Source organism: Microcaecilia unicolor, chromosome 1 (genome assembly GCF_901765095.1).
Source record: "Microcaecilia unicolor chromosome 1, aMicUni1.1, whole genome shotgun sequence".
NCBI lineage: Eukaryota > Metazoa > Chordata > Amphibia > Gymnophiona > Siphonopidae > Microcaecilia > Microcaecilia unicolor.
In genome coordinates, this window is record NC_044031.1 from 341,539,813 (window position 1) to 341,553,649 (window position 13,837).

Here is a 13,837-nt window from a genome sequence, read left to right on the forward strand (position 1 = left end):
TTCTGCTGCTATCTGTCCTCTTAACTCCGTTTCCAGGGCTTCCTTTCCTTTCTTCTTCATTTCTGGTCCTCAGCTTCTGCCTATTTTCTTCATCCATGTGCAGTTTTTCTCCTCTCTTCCTTTCCCCTCAACTCATCTCCTTCCTCACTCTTCCCTCCCCGCCATCTATGTCCAGCATTTCTTCTCTCTCCCCTCCTCTCCCCTGCCTTCCATCCACCCATGTCCAGGGACCCTTCTCTCCCCTGCCCTGCATGCACCCATACCCAGCGACCCTCCTCTCCCATGCCCTCCATGGGCCCCTGGGATCACTCTCTCTACTATTTACTTCTACTTCCAAAAGCTCAAAATCAATATTGAGCCTGCAGCAGTTAGCACTTTTTTTTTTAAATACTGACCATCTGATATTCAGTCGGGGCCTGTTAAGAGTATCCGGCTGAGTCCCAACGTCCCCCTCCCCCAAGATTCCAATCTCCCTCTCTCCCACACCCAGAAACATCATGCAAACCCCTTCTAATCCCCCCTACCCTCCAAACGTCACAAAAATCCCTTCCAATTCCTCCACCCAACTCCCCCCTGGGTACCAACGTCCCCCTCCCCGAAGATTCCAATCTCCCTCTCTCCCACACCCAGAAACATCATGCAAACCCTTCTAATCCCCCTACCCTCCAAACGTCACAAAAATCCCTTCCAGTTCCTCCACCCAACTTCCCCTCCCCCCCAAACATAGACAGCACCCTCACCCCAAGTATGCTTCGGGTCTACCTGCCTCCTCCTTCTAATTCTTCGGGGTAGGCAGTCTTGCCTGCCCGCTGCCAGCTGACTCTCCCCCGCTGCCGTCCGATTCGCATTTCAAAATGGCCGCCGAGACTTCAGAAGTCTCGCGAGGCCACCTTTGGAAGTCTCGGTGGCCATTTTTAAAGCACGAATCGGCAGCGAGGGAGAGTGAGCTGGCAGCGGGCAGGCAACACTGCCTTGCCCCGAAGAATTAGAAGAACGGCGTCGGTGAGGATCCGGAGGGAGGGAGGAGAGCCAGAGCCGGCTCACTATATTTAACAACCGGCTCGCAAGTCGGTTGAAAGATTAACAACCGGCTCTTGCGAGCCGGTGCGAGCCGGCTCCAGCACACCACTGATTCCTAGTCTGATCACTACAACAACAGTCCTGAAGACAGGAACTACACACCAGGACAATCTTGCTATGCATCTACTTTAACATGTGTATACCTCTGTATGATAAGAGCCACTTTCTACATGTAAAGCATAATTTGAAAACAAAAAATGAATGATAAACTTAACCCAATCTTGTGCTCATATCATTCAGGATATCAATTTGCTTTGATATCTTGAAAACTGATTGGCTAAGGGTCCCCAAGGACAGATTTATGAATCACTGCACCATTATTAAGGACCACCCAGCTGCCTCAGCATTTTCTCAAAGTTTTCCTAGATTATGCTTTAAAATACCTTAAAGCATTATCAAATGACTATTTTTGCAAGTTTCCTTACATAAGAACATAAGGGCAGACCAATGGTCCATTTAGCCCAATATCATGTTTCCAACAGTGGCCAAGCCAGGTCACAAGTACCTGGCAGAAAAACCCAAATCGTGGCAACATTCCATACTACCAACCCCAGGGCAAGCAGTTGCTTCCCCATGTCTGTCTCAATAGCAGACTATGGACTCTTCCTCCAGGAATTTGTCCAAACCTTTTTTAAACCCAGATACACTAACCTCTGTTACCACATCCTCCGGCAAAGAGTTCCAGAGCTTAACTATTCATTGAGTGAAATCTCCTCTCATTTATTTTAAAAGTATTTCCATGTAACTTCCTTGAGTGTCCCCTAGTCTTTGTACTTTTGGAATGAGTAAAAAATTGATTTACTTCTACTCGTTCTACAGCACTCAGGATTTTTGTAGACCTCAATCATATCTCCCATCATCCTTCTCTTTTCCAAGCTACAAAGCTCTAACCTCTTTAGGCTTTTCTTATATGAGAGGAGTTCCATCCCATTTATCATTTTGGTCACTCTTTTTTGAACCTTTTCTAATTTCGCTGTATCTTTTTCGAGATACGGTGACGAGAACTGAATGTAATACTCAAGGTGCGCAGGGCCGTGCCTAGGGTCTCTGGCGCCCCCCTGCAGCCTATCAGTTGGCGCCCCCCCTGCAGACTATCAGTTGGCGGCGGCCCCCCCCCCCCCCCCCCCCCCCCCCGTGAAAATGATCGCTCACCACTTGCCACACTGACAGGAATTGTCAGCAATATTCTTAGAAACAAATTGCTATACATTGCAAAATAAGATAGCAAATGTAAATTCTCAAAGTGGACATATTCCAAACACTAAAATGAAAATAAAATGATTTTTTTTCTACCTTTGTTATCTGGTGACTTTCTTTTTCTGATCATGCTGGCCCAGTATCTGATTCTGCTGCTATCTGTCCTCTTAACTCCATTTCCAGGGCTTCCTTTCCATTTATTTCTTTCCTTTCCTCCTTTCTTCTTCATTTCTGGTCCTCAGCTTCTGCCTATTTTCTTCATCCATGTGCAGTTTTTCTCCTCTCTTCCTTTTCCCTCATTTCATCTCCTTCATCTCTCTTCCCTCCCCTCTATGTCCAGCAATTTCTCCTCTCTCCTTGAGCCCTGCCCTCCCAATCTATGCCCATCCATGCTCCTCTGTCCCCTGCCCCCTCCATTCATCCTTTTCCAGCAATTCCCCTCTCTCCCTGAGCCATGCCCATCCATGCTCCTCTGTCCCCTGCCCCCTCCATTCATCCTTTTCCAGCAATTCCCCTCTCTCCCTGAGCCATGCCCATCCATGCTCCTCTGTCCCCTGCCCCCTCCATTCATCCCTTTCCAGCAATTCCTCTCTCCCTGAGCCCTGCCCTCCCAATCCATGCCCATCCATGCTCCTCTGTCACCTGCACCCTCCATTCATCCCTATCCAGCAATTCCCCTCTCTCCCTGAGCCCTGGCCTGCAATCCATATCCATCCATGCCCATCTGTCCCCTCCATTCATCCCTATCCAGCAATTCCCCTCTCCCTGCCCTCCCAATCCATGCTCATCCATGCTCCTCTGTCCCCTGCCCCCTCCATTCATCCCTTTCCATCAATTCCCCTCTCTCCCTGAGCCCTGCTCTCCCAATCCATGCCCATCCATGCTCCTCTGTCCCCTGCCCCCTCCATTCATCCCTTTCCAGCAATTCCCCTCTCTCCCTGAGCCCTGCCCTCCCAATCCATTCCCATCCATGCTCCTCTGTCCCCTGCCCCCTCCATTCATCCTTTTCCAGCAATTCCCCTCTCTCCCTTCCATGACCCCCCCTCGCATCCATGCTCCCTCTCTCTCCCATGTCCCAGCCTGGCCCGCCCTCTTCTCCCCCCCCCTTCGCATCCATGCCCCCCCTTCGCATCCTTGCTGTCGTTTCTCCCCTGCCCTCCCGCTCCCATTGTTCAACTGCCCACCCTCTTCTCTTCCCCCAACATCCCTTTTCTTTTTTCTTTTTAAATTTACCTCCGTGGCGGCGGTTCCGGCAGCGCAGCGTCAGGGAAGGAGGCGGCGCTCCCGACGTCTAGCCTTCCCTTCGCTGTGTTCCGCCTTCTTCTGACATCATCCTTGATGTCAGAAGAAGGCGGAACACAGCGAAGGGAAGGCTAGAGACGTCGGGAGCGCCGCCTCCTTCCCTGACGCTGCGCTGCCGGAACCGCCACCACGGAAGTAAATTTAAAAAGAAAAAAAAAGGAAAAGGGATGCTGGGGGAGGGCGAGCGATGTGAGCATGGTGCGGCGGCGCCCCCCAGAGGGAAGCGCCCCCCTGCCATGCTTACCTCGCTTACCGGGTTAGCACGGCCCTGAAGGTGCGGTTGCACCATGGAGCAATACAGAGGCATTACTGTATTTTCAGTCTTATTCACCATCCCTTTCCTAATAATTCCTAGCATCCTGTTTGCTTTTTTGGCCACCACTGCACACTAAGCAGAAGATTTCAGCGTATTATCTACAACAACACCCAGATCTTCTTCTTGAGTGCTGACCCTTAAGGTGGACCCTAGCTTCAGGTAACTATGATTTGGATTATTCTTTCCAATGTGCATTTGGATGTCCATTCTTCCAATTCTCTAAGGTCTCTCTGCAATATTTCACAATCCGCACATGTTTTAACAACCTTGAATAGTTTTGTGTCATCTGCAAATTTAATCACCTCACTCGTTCTGATTTCCATATCCCTGCAGCACTCCACTGTTCACCCTCCTCTATTGAGAGAAATGGCCAGTTAACTCTACCATCTGTTTTCTGTCCAATAACCAATTCCTAATCCACACCAGAACCTTGCCTCCTATCCCATGACTCTTTAATTTTCTCAGGAGTCTCTCATGAGGAATTTTATCAAAAGCTTTCTGAAAATCTAGATACACTACATCAACCGGCTCCCCTTTAGCCACATGTTTATTCACACCTTCAAAGAAATGAAGCAAATTGGTGAGGCAAGACTTCCCTCGGCTGAACCCATGTTGACACTGTCCCATTAAACCATGTTTGAGTAGGGCGCCCATCTTCCAACACAAATCGGGAGATGGCCGTCTTTCTCTCAGGGTCGCCCAAATTGGCATAATCAAAAGCCGATTTTGTGCTTCCTCAACTGCTTTCCGTCACGGGGATGACCAAAATTCACAGCGGTGTGTCGGCACCGTAGCGAAGGCAGGACTGGGGCATGATTAAGAGATGGGCGTCCTCGGCCGATAATGGAAAAAAGAAGGGCATCCCTGACGAGCACTTGGCCGACTTTACTTGGTTCATTTTTTTCATGCGACCAAGCCGTGAAAAGGTGCCTGAACTGACCAGATGACCACCGGAGGGAATCGGGGATGACCTCCCCTTACTTCCCCCAGTGGTCACCAACCCCCTCCCACCCTAAAAAAAAACAAAACTTTACAAATATTTTTTGCTAGCCTCAAATGTCGCACCCAGCTCCATGACAGCAGTATGCAGGTCCCTGGTGCAGTTTTAGTGGGTGCAGTGCACTTCACCTAGGCGGGCCCAGGCCCATCCCCCCCCACCTGTTACACTTGTGGTGGTAAATGTGAGCCCTCCAAAACCCACCAGAAATCCACTGTACCCACATGCAGGTGCCCCCCTTCACCCCTTAGGTATATGGTAGTGGTGTACAGTTGTGGGTAGTGGGTTTTTTTTTTTGGGGGGGGGGGTTGGGGGACTCAGCACCCAAGGTAAGGGAGCTATGCACATGGGAGCAATTTCTGAAGTCCACTGCAGTACCCCCTAGGGTGCCTGGTTGGTGTCCTGGCATGTGAGAGGGACCAGTGCACTACGAATTCTGGCTCCTCCCACGACCAAAGGGCTTGAATTTGGTCGTTTTTGAGATGGGCGTCCTTGGTTTCCATTATGGCTGAAAACCGGGGACGACCATCTCAACATTTAGGTCGACCATCTCTAAGGTCGACCTAAATGTTGAGATTTGGGCATCCCCGACCGTATTATCGAAACGAAAGATGGACGCCCATCTTGTTTCGATAATACAGGTTTCCACGCCCCTTCGCAGGGCCATCCTGCGAGGACGCCCTCATGAAAACTTGGGCACTCCGTTCGATTATGCCCCTTCATGTATTCCATAATTTTGTTCTTTATAATAGTTTCCACTATTTTGCCCAGCATTGACATCTTGCTTTCACAAAATGTCCTTCTGACTTGATGTTCCAACACAGAAGTCAACCTCATCACTACTACATGCATAAATCAATTTCTACAATGAAGATGGGCAAGAGCTGACTATAAACTAAATTCTATTATAATGACCTACCTTATATGATACAAAAGTTAAGACAAATACTAATATTGAAAACTATCCATTACAGTAGGCCTCGACAAATTTTCACAAAATCTAGCCCAAAAACTTAGGAGCCTGCAGCAGACACCTGGCTTGCTTCTCCCTCCCCATCTTTCTAACATTGTCCCCAGTGAAGTTTGAGGTGGGGGGAGAATTACCTTCCAGATCAGCAACAGCTCTTTTAGAAACTGGCTTACTAAGGGCTTTTTTCATATGTTGTGTCTGTGGGCAAAAAAAAACTTTAGTAAATCAGTTTCTTACATTACCTCTGCAAATCACTGGCAAAAGCCAGTAGTCTCCCTTTCCAAAGCATGCTGTCAGTTTTGTGACAGCACACTCTAGATAAGTGAAACAAAGAAGCAATTGCCTCTGTTTCAAATGTCACCAAAAACTGAGTCTCCCCTCCCCACAGATTTCACCTACTCTCTTTTGCACTCATATATACCCGCCCCCCCAGCCTTCAACCAGTCTCTCACTTGCTCATACTCACCCCCAGCCTTCATCCAGTTTCTCATCCCTCCCCTCAGCCTTTACCCAGTATTTCTCTCAACTCCCCTCAGCCTTCGCCCTCTTTCTCTCTTAACTGCCTCTAAACCTTCACCTACTGTCTCTCAAAACCCGCCCCTCAGCCTTCACCCACTCTCTCTCTCTCTCTCTCAAACCCTGCCACTCAGCCTTCATCCACTCCTCTCTCAAACCTCACCCCTCAGCCTTCACCCACTCTCTCTCTCTCTCTCTCTCTCAAACCCTGCCCCTCAGCCTTCATCCACTCCTCTCTCTCAAACCTCACCCCTCAGCCTTCACCCACTCTCTCTCTCTCAAACCCTACCCCTCAGCCTTCATCCACTCCTCTCTCTCAAACCCCACCCCTCAGCCTTCACCAACTCTCTCTCCCTTTCTCAACTCCTCCCCCCAGCCTTCACCCACTCTCTCTGCTACCTATTCCCCTCACCTCCCAGGCTGCCTTTACAGAGGAAACAGCATGCTTCCTAGCCCCCACTGTGATTCAATTCTCATGTAAACTTGAGACACATGATACAGGAAGTTCAGGCTGATCTTGCAATTTCAAGTCCTGTGAGACTCCTGAGCTTCCTGCATCGTGTGGCTCAAGCTGAATCGCAGTGCAGAAGCATAGCAGATACCAGGTCCACACACTAAAAGTTAGAGGCGCATTAAATCCTGGGCATCATTGTGCAATTTCTAGATGCCATGGCAACCTGGCACCCGGGATGTGTCAAGTACAGAATGACACGGGGGACAAAGTTTGTCCCCATCCCCGCGGGTTCTGACTCTGTCCCCACCCCATCCCCGCAGGTTCTGTCTCCGTCACCGCAGGCACTGTTTCTGTCCCTGCCCCGTCCCCGCAAGTTTTGTCCCCGTCCCTGCCCCATTCCCATGGGCTCTGTCCTAATCTGCAGAAGCCTCGAACAATTATGATTTTTCCTTTTTTTTAAGTATAAAAAGGAACAATATGCTGTGCAACTATTGTATATAAATTATAAATAGAAAACAATAAAACCAGCAAGCACCACTACCTTCTACCCTTCCAACCCCAACAATAGCTGATTTCTACTACCCCAAGGAATCCTAATCCACCCTGTTAAAATGTCCAGGAGTACAAAATACAACCTGTTCTGTATGCCCTAGAGGAGAGAAATATGCCCTATGAAGCACTGTTATGATTTTTTAATCTGTGGATGAATAAGAAGTCATCAAAAATCTCAGGATTCAGTCTAGCTCTTCTGTCTTCAACAGTACATCCCGCAATAGAAGATGTCCTCTTAGAAGATGTGCTAGTAGCAGGATGTATAGAATCCCACATGCAAATTTTCTAGTTGTGGCCAGCGGATCCCACGTGCAAATTTTCTAGTTCTGGCCAGCATGTTTGCTTGTTTTTCCAAAAAAATCAAAATATCGTTGTCTGCTTCACTCAAACATAAATAACAGTCCAATTCATTAACAGGCTTCAAAGTAGAAAATGAAATAGGGACAAAATTTGTCCCCCTTCCCATGGGCTTTGTCCCCATCCCCGCCCCATCCTCGTGGGATCTGTATCCATTCCCCACCCTGTCCCCGTGGGATCTGTCCCCAACCCATCCCCGCGGTTACTGCGGGTACCCGTCCCTGTGTCATTAGTGTAAGGCCCTGCAATAGTCATTGAGAACAGGTAGGAAAACAAAGTAATATCATTCCACTCACTTTCCCCATCAGAGCTCATGTTTTCATAGGAATCCCTGCGTATCAATGGATCAGAAGTGCTGTAGTCGATGGTCACTCCAGGGCCATTATGAAGGTGTTCAGAACCTTTATGGAATAATAATAGTAATTTGTCAAACACAATGTAGAAAAATAAATCTAGCCTTTTTTTTTTAAACCAGTTCATGGTGCTAGACATTTTGGTACAAGGAAGATCAGTGTAAACTAAAGTGTTACTACTTGGTGACTGGAAGCTACAACACCTAGTGCTTCTACCGGCCTTCACTTATATATTTATTTGTTAGGATTTATTTACTGTCTTTTTGAAGACGGTTGTGTATGTACATCAAGATCAATCTGGCCATAGGCAATAGACAATTTCAGCAGAAAAATGTTTAAATATTATGGCATAGTATGCTACTTACAATGTTCAAATCATGTTGACACAACATACAGTAACACAAAAAAGCAAACACTGAGCAAAATGTTGAACTTTTATTCAAAGAAAGACCCATGGGCCGTGTTTCAGCACACAAGCGCCTGCATCAGGGGTCTGACATAAAAACACAAAAAAATAAAAATTATTATTCATGCAATCTGACTAGTAATACACATATAAAAACATAAAAAAGATAATTTAACAAATACATTAGATGCTTTGCAATGCACATATAAAGACATATAAAAGATTATTTAACATAATTACATTAGTTGCTTATTTTCTAAGAATCAATAAAAGAATAATAATATTCAGTGTCAAAATCATCAAATCATACAAAGAGGACCAAAATTATTATGCAACAAACGATTCATTCATAAAACAGTCTTACCAAAAGTGTCCTACAGGTCTGCTTGCGGACATACAGGATAAAATAAACAATACAGGAAATGAAGAAGAACACAGGGGAAGGAAGGCCATGGCATATTAATGAATAGGAAACACAAGTCAGGCCAATGAGTACTGTAGTGAATAAAAGTATACCATTTCTGTAGTGAATAAAAATATACAAAGCAATGAAATATAATAAAATATCATAAAACAACCTGGTATAGTACTAGTGGCCAACACAGTAGAAAGAATGCAAGTCAACGAGGCATGTTATAGGGATAACAGATGACCATGTGAAAGTAACTTACATACAGTATAGTAACCAAAAAACGGATCGTAGGAACGTCCTCTGACAGTTACTGCTGTAAGACAAGCTACTCTGCGCATTTCCGTACGAGAGATCCTGTATAAGTTGCAGTGTGTGGAATAAAACAAACAGAGTTGTATCCTAGCACAGTAGATGATACGTGTCTGGCACTATTAGTCAAAGTGGCCAATTGCATCATTAAAGTTTAATGACAGTAAGAGCGGGAGATATATTAAACATAGTAGATGTCGGCATAAAAAGACCTGCACGGTCCATCCAGTCTGCCCAAGAAGATAATTTCATATGTGCTACTTTTTTATTTGTACTGTCCTCTTCAGTGTACAGACTGTATAAGTCTGGCCAGCCCTATCCCCGCCTTCCAACCACCAGCTCTGGCACAGACCCTATAAGTCTGCCCAGCACTATCCCCGCCTCCCAACTACCAGTCCCGCCTCCCACCACCAGCTCTGGCACAGACCGTATAAGTCTGTCCAGCACTATCCCTGCCTCCCACCACCGGCTCTGGCACAGACCGTATAAGTCTGCCCAGCACTATCCCCGCTGCCCAACCACCAGCCCCGGCACAGACCGTATAAGTCTGCCCAGCACTAGTCCCGCCTCCCAACCACCAGCCCTAGCACAGACTGTACAAGTCTGCCCAACACTAGTTCCGCCTCCAAACCACCAGCTCTGCCACCCATTCTAGGCTAAGCTCCTGAGGATCCCCTCCTTCTGCACAGGATTCCTTTATGTTTATCCCACGCATGTTTGAATTCCGTTACCGTTTTCATCTCCACCACCTCCCGCGGGAGGGCATTCCAAGCATCTACCACCCTCTCCGTGAAAAAATACTTCCTGACATTCTTCTTGAGTCTGCCCCCCTTCAATCTCATTTCATGCCCTCTCGTTCTACCGCCTTCCCATCTCCGGAAAAGGTTTGTTTGCGGATTAATACCTTTCAAATATTTGAACGTCTGTATCATATCACCCCTGTTTCTTCTTTCCTCCAGGGTATACATATTCATCTATTAACAAACCCAACCTTAGGAGCTTATGAACAAAAGTAAATCGCTTAAATATGCGTTTGTCATTCATAAAATGAATCTCGATTTTAATCATGTGGTATCGTGAATCGTTAGGTATTGCTATTGTAACCCCTAAGGGTTCAAATAAAATTACCTGAGGCTGCTGGGGTGGTGACCCGGAAAGCAAGTGTACTGCAGGTGGGCGTGCGGTTACCTGGCACCTAACGATTCATATTTAAGCGATTGACTTTTGTTCATAAGCTCCTAAGGTTGGGTTTGTTAATAGATGAATATATCTCCCGCTCTCGCTGTCATTAAACTTTACTGATGTAATTGGCCACTTTGACTAATAGTGCCAGACCCGTATCATCTACTGTGTTAGGATACAACTCTGTTTGTTTTATTCCACACACTGCAACTTATACAGGATCTCTCATGCGGAAATGCGCAGAGAAGCTTGTCTTACAGCAGTAAATATCAGAGGACATTCCTACGATCCGTTTTTTGGTTACTATACTGTATGTAAGTTACTTTCACATGGTCCTCTGTTATCCCTATAACATGCCCCGTCGACTTGCATTCTTTCTACTGTGTTGGCTACTATACCAGGTTGTTTTATGATATCCTATATAATAAAATGGACCTCCAACATTCTGAAGCTGACTGCATGGCTGAGGCATTCCTGCTCTCTGTATCCATCTCCTGAATTGACATCACGTACTTCCGGGTTCGTCACAAGCAGAAGTGACCAACCACACGAGGTTTCTCGGCATCAGAATGTTGGAGGTGCATTCTATTAAATAGGATTGGTCAGTTCCTTGAAGCACAGCCAGAGCTCAGCATCCTGCACAGTAACGCTCAGACACCAGAGAGAGAGAGGGAGGGGGCCTGACACCAGAGAGAGGGGGGTATCTCTGTCACACACACACACACACTCTCTCTCTCTCTCTCTCTCTCTCTCAAACACTCTCTCTCACAGACAATGTCTTTCTCTCTCTCACTCTCACATACTGTCTCTCACACACTCTATGTCTCACACTGTATCACATTCACTCTCTATGTGTCACACAGTCACTCACACACTCTCTTGGTCTCATACACTCAGTCTCACAGAGAGTCCATGTCTCACACACAATCTCTCTCTTGCACACACTGTATCTGTGTGAAACACACTCTCTCTCTCTCTCTCTCACACTGTGTCTCACAGACACACTCGCACCCACTCTCTTTCTCTCACACACACACACTCGCACATTCACTCTCTCTCTAACACACAGTCACTCTCACATACACTCTCTCAAACATACACACTCCGAGGAAAACCTTGCTAGCGCCTGTTTCATTTGTGTCAGAAACGGGCCTTTTTTTACTAGTTTTATTATATTTCATTGCTTTGTGAAATGGTATACTTTTATTTACTACAGTACTCAAGTGTACAGCGCTGCGTATGTCTAGTAGCGCTATAGAAATGATAAGTAGGAGTAGTAGTACTCATTGGCCTGACTTGTGTTTCCTATTCATTAATATGCCATGGCCTTCCTTCCCCTGTGTTCTTCTTCATTTCCTGTATTGTTTATTTTATCCTGTATATCCACAAGCAGACCTGTAGGACTTTTTTGGTAAGGCTCTTTTATGAATGAATCGTTAACCCATTCAGTTATGAAATCCCACCTTCTATAAATACCCTGATAACTCCCTCCCTTCTTCTTTCTTCCCTTGATTAAGCTCTACACAATACTAACCATATTTGACATACTGGAATAACTATGTTAACAACACTATGTAAGCCACTTTGAGCCTGCAAATAGCTGGGATAAGGTGGGATACAAAAGCAATAAATAAATAAATAATAATTTTGGTCCTCTTTGTATGATTTGATTATTTTGACACTGAATATTATTATTCTTTTATTGATTCTTGGAAAATAAGCAACTAATGTATTTATGTTAAATGATCCTTTTTATGTTTTTATATGTGTATTACTAGTCAGAATGCATGAATAATAATTTTTATTTCTTTGTGTTTTTATGTCAGACCCCTGATGCAGGCGCTTGTGCATCGAAACACGGCCCGTGTCGGGTCTATGTTTGAATAAACGTTCAACATTTTTCTCATTCCGGAAGGCCCAGTGTTTGCTTTTTTTGTGTTTCTGTTTATGGTTGTATGCTGTTATCCTCTCTTTTGTGACAACATACAGTAAAACATCTTAATTGACAGCTTAGGGTGCAAGCCAAGGTGAAACATATAGACAGATGAGAGAGTAACAGGAGTTAGAAAGAAAATAATTGCACCTGAAGTCAAAAAGATGCATGGAAATGATTTCAGCTAGAGTAGGAGTGGATAAGCAAGTCTTGCTACAATATATGCAGTCCTTGTGTATGCGAATACCTAGTACTGTAGTTGCTTCTTCCATTAAAGGCTTGGGGAAAGAGCCAAACATTTACTTGCTTCTTGACCTGCACTGCAGCCTTTCTCCTGTAGGCAAGTACTAACTTTAGGCATGCACTATAAAGGGGAGTAGCCTAATGGTTATTGCAGAGGCCTGATAACCAGAGGAATAGGGTCTAATTCCCAAAGCAGCTCCTTGTGACTCTGAGCAAGCCACTTAACCCTTCACTGCCCCAGATACAAAATAAGTGCCTGTATATAATATGTAAACCACTTTGATTGTAACCACAGAGAGGCAGTATATCAGGTCCTATCCCCTTTCCTTCTCCCTCTCTGGCCCTGATGGTGCTATTCTTGGTCTGGCTCTGACATGCAAGAGAAGCAGTTCTTAACACAATGCCCACTTCCCTCCAGCAAGTAGATCTATGAGGCTCAGACCATGAGACTGGCAGCACCGCAAAATGAAGCACTTGTATTAAGAGCTGCTTCTCTTGCATGTAAGAGAGAGGGGCACCAGCTGTGAACAGAGGAAAAGACTGTGGCAGCAGAAATACTTGGCAGGCTGCAGCACAGAGTGAGGCAACAGCTGTGGATTGCCACCCAGCTGCAAAGGAGGATAGGGCTGCAGCAGTGGGCCCAGGAGGGGGCGGGGGAAGGGACTAGCACAGTGAGAGTGGGGGGAGGAAAGGAGTATGAGGAAGCTTAATGACAGGATAGGGGAACAGGGATGAAAGTCTGAAGGTTCACATAAGGCACAATATCCTACCCCTTCCACCAGTCCTGCATACAAAGTGTCTTATTCAGAAAGAACTTTTGACATTTTGATGTTTATGGAAAAAATATTTTTGAACAAGACCCATAGATTATTTTTCAGCAGGGTAAAATGTCTGATAAAAGAATGATAGTTCACTGTATTCATTGGAAATCACCAATTAAAGCTGTCTGTGAAATTTAAGCAAATGAGGATTACAAATTTGTTGACAATGAAGGAACTAAAATATAGTTTAGAGCTATTCAGTGATTTACCACAAACCTTATTAACAAATGCAGGTGTGTCAGCTTCCAGATCATTATCACAGAACGTAAAACTTTTTAGAGCAGAAGTTCACTTGTGAAACATTCACAAAATTCACAAATGCATTCTCCATATATTCTGATGGACAAGTGTCCACAAAACCAAGCAAAAAGTGATAACATTTACTGACTCTCCAGGGGTCTAGTCTGCAAAGCCAGTGTTAGACATGTTGGTGCTCA

General features: G+C 45.6%; 1 protein-coding gene across 2 annotated transcripts in view; it reads right to left on the reverse strand.

The window, feature by feature from the left end:
• The window catches only part of TNS3 (tensin 3), a 1,051,445-nt gene that overhangs the window by 505,374 nt on the left and 532,234 nt on the right, over positions 1–13,837 (reverse strand). For both annotated transcript variants that reach the window (XM_030209265.1, XM_030209274.1), the window contains one exon: positions 8,038–8,142. In XM_030209265.1, the coding sequence (XP_030065125.1) occupies positions 8,038–8,142 (105 nt within the window). The remainder of the gene's footprint in view (positions 1–8,037; positions 8,143–13,837) is intronic.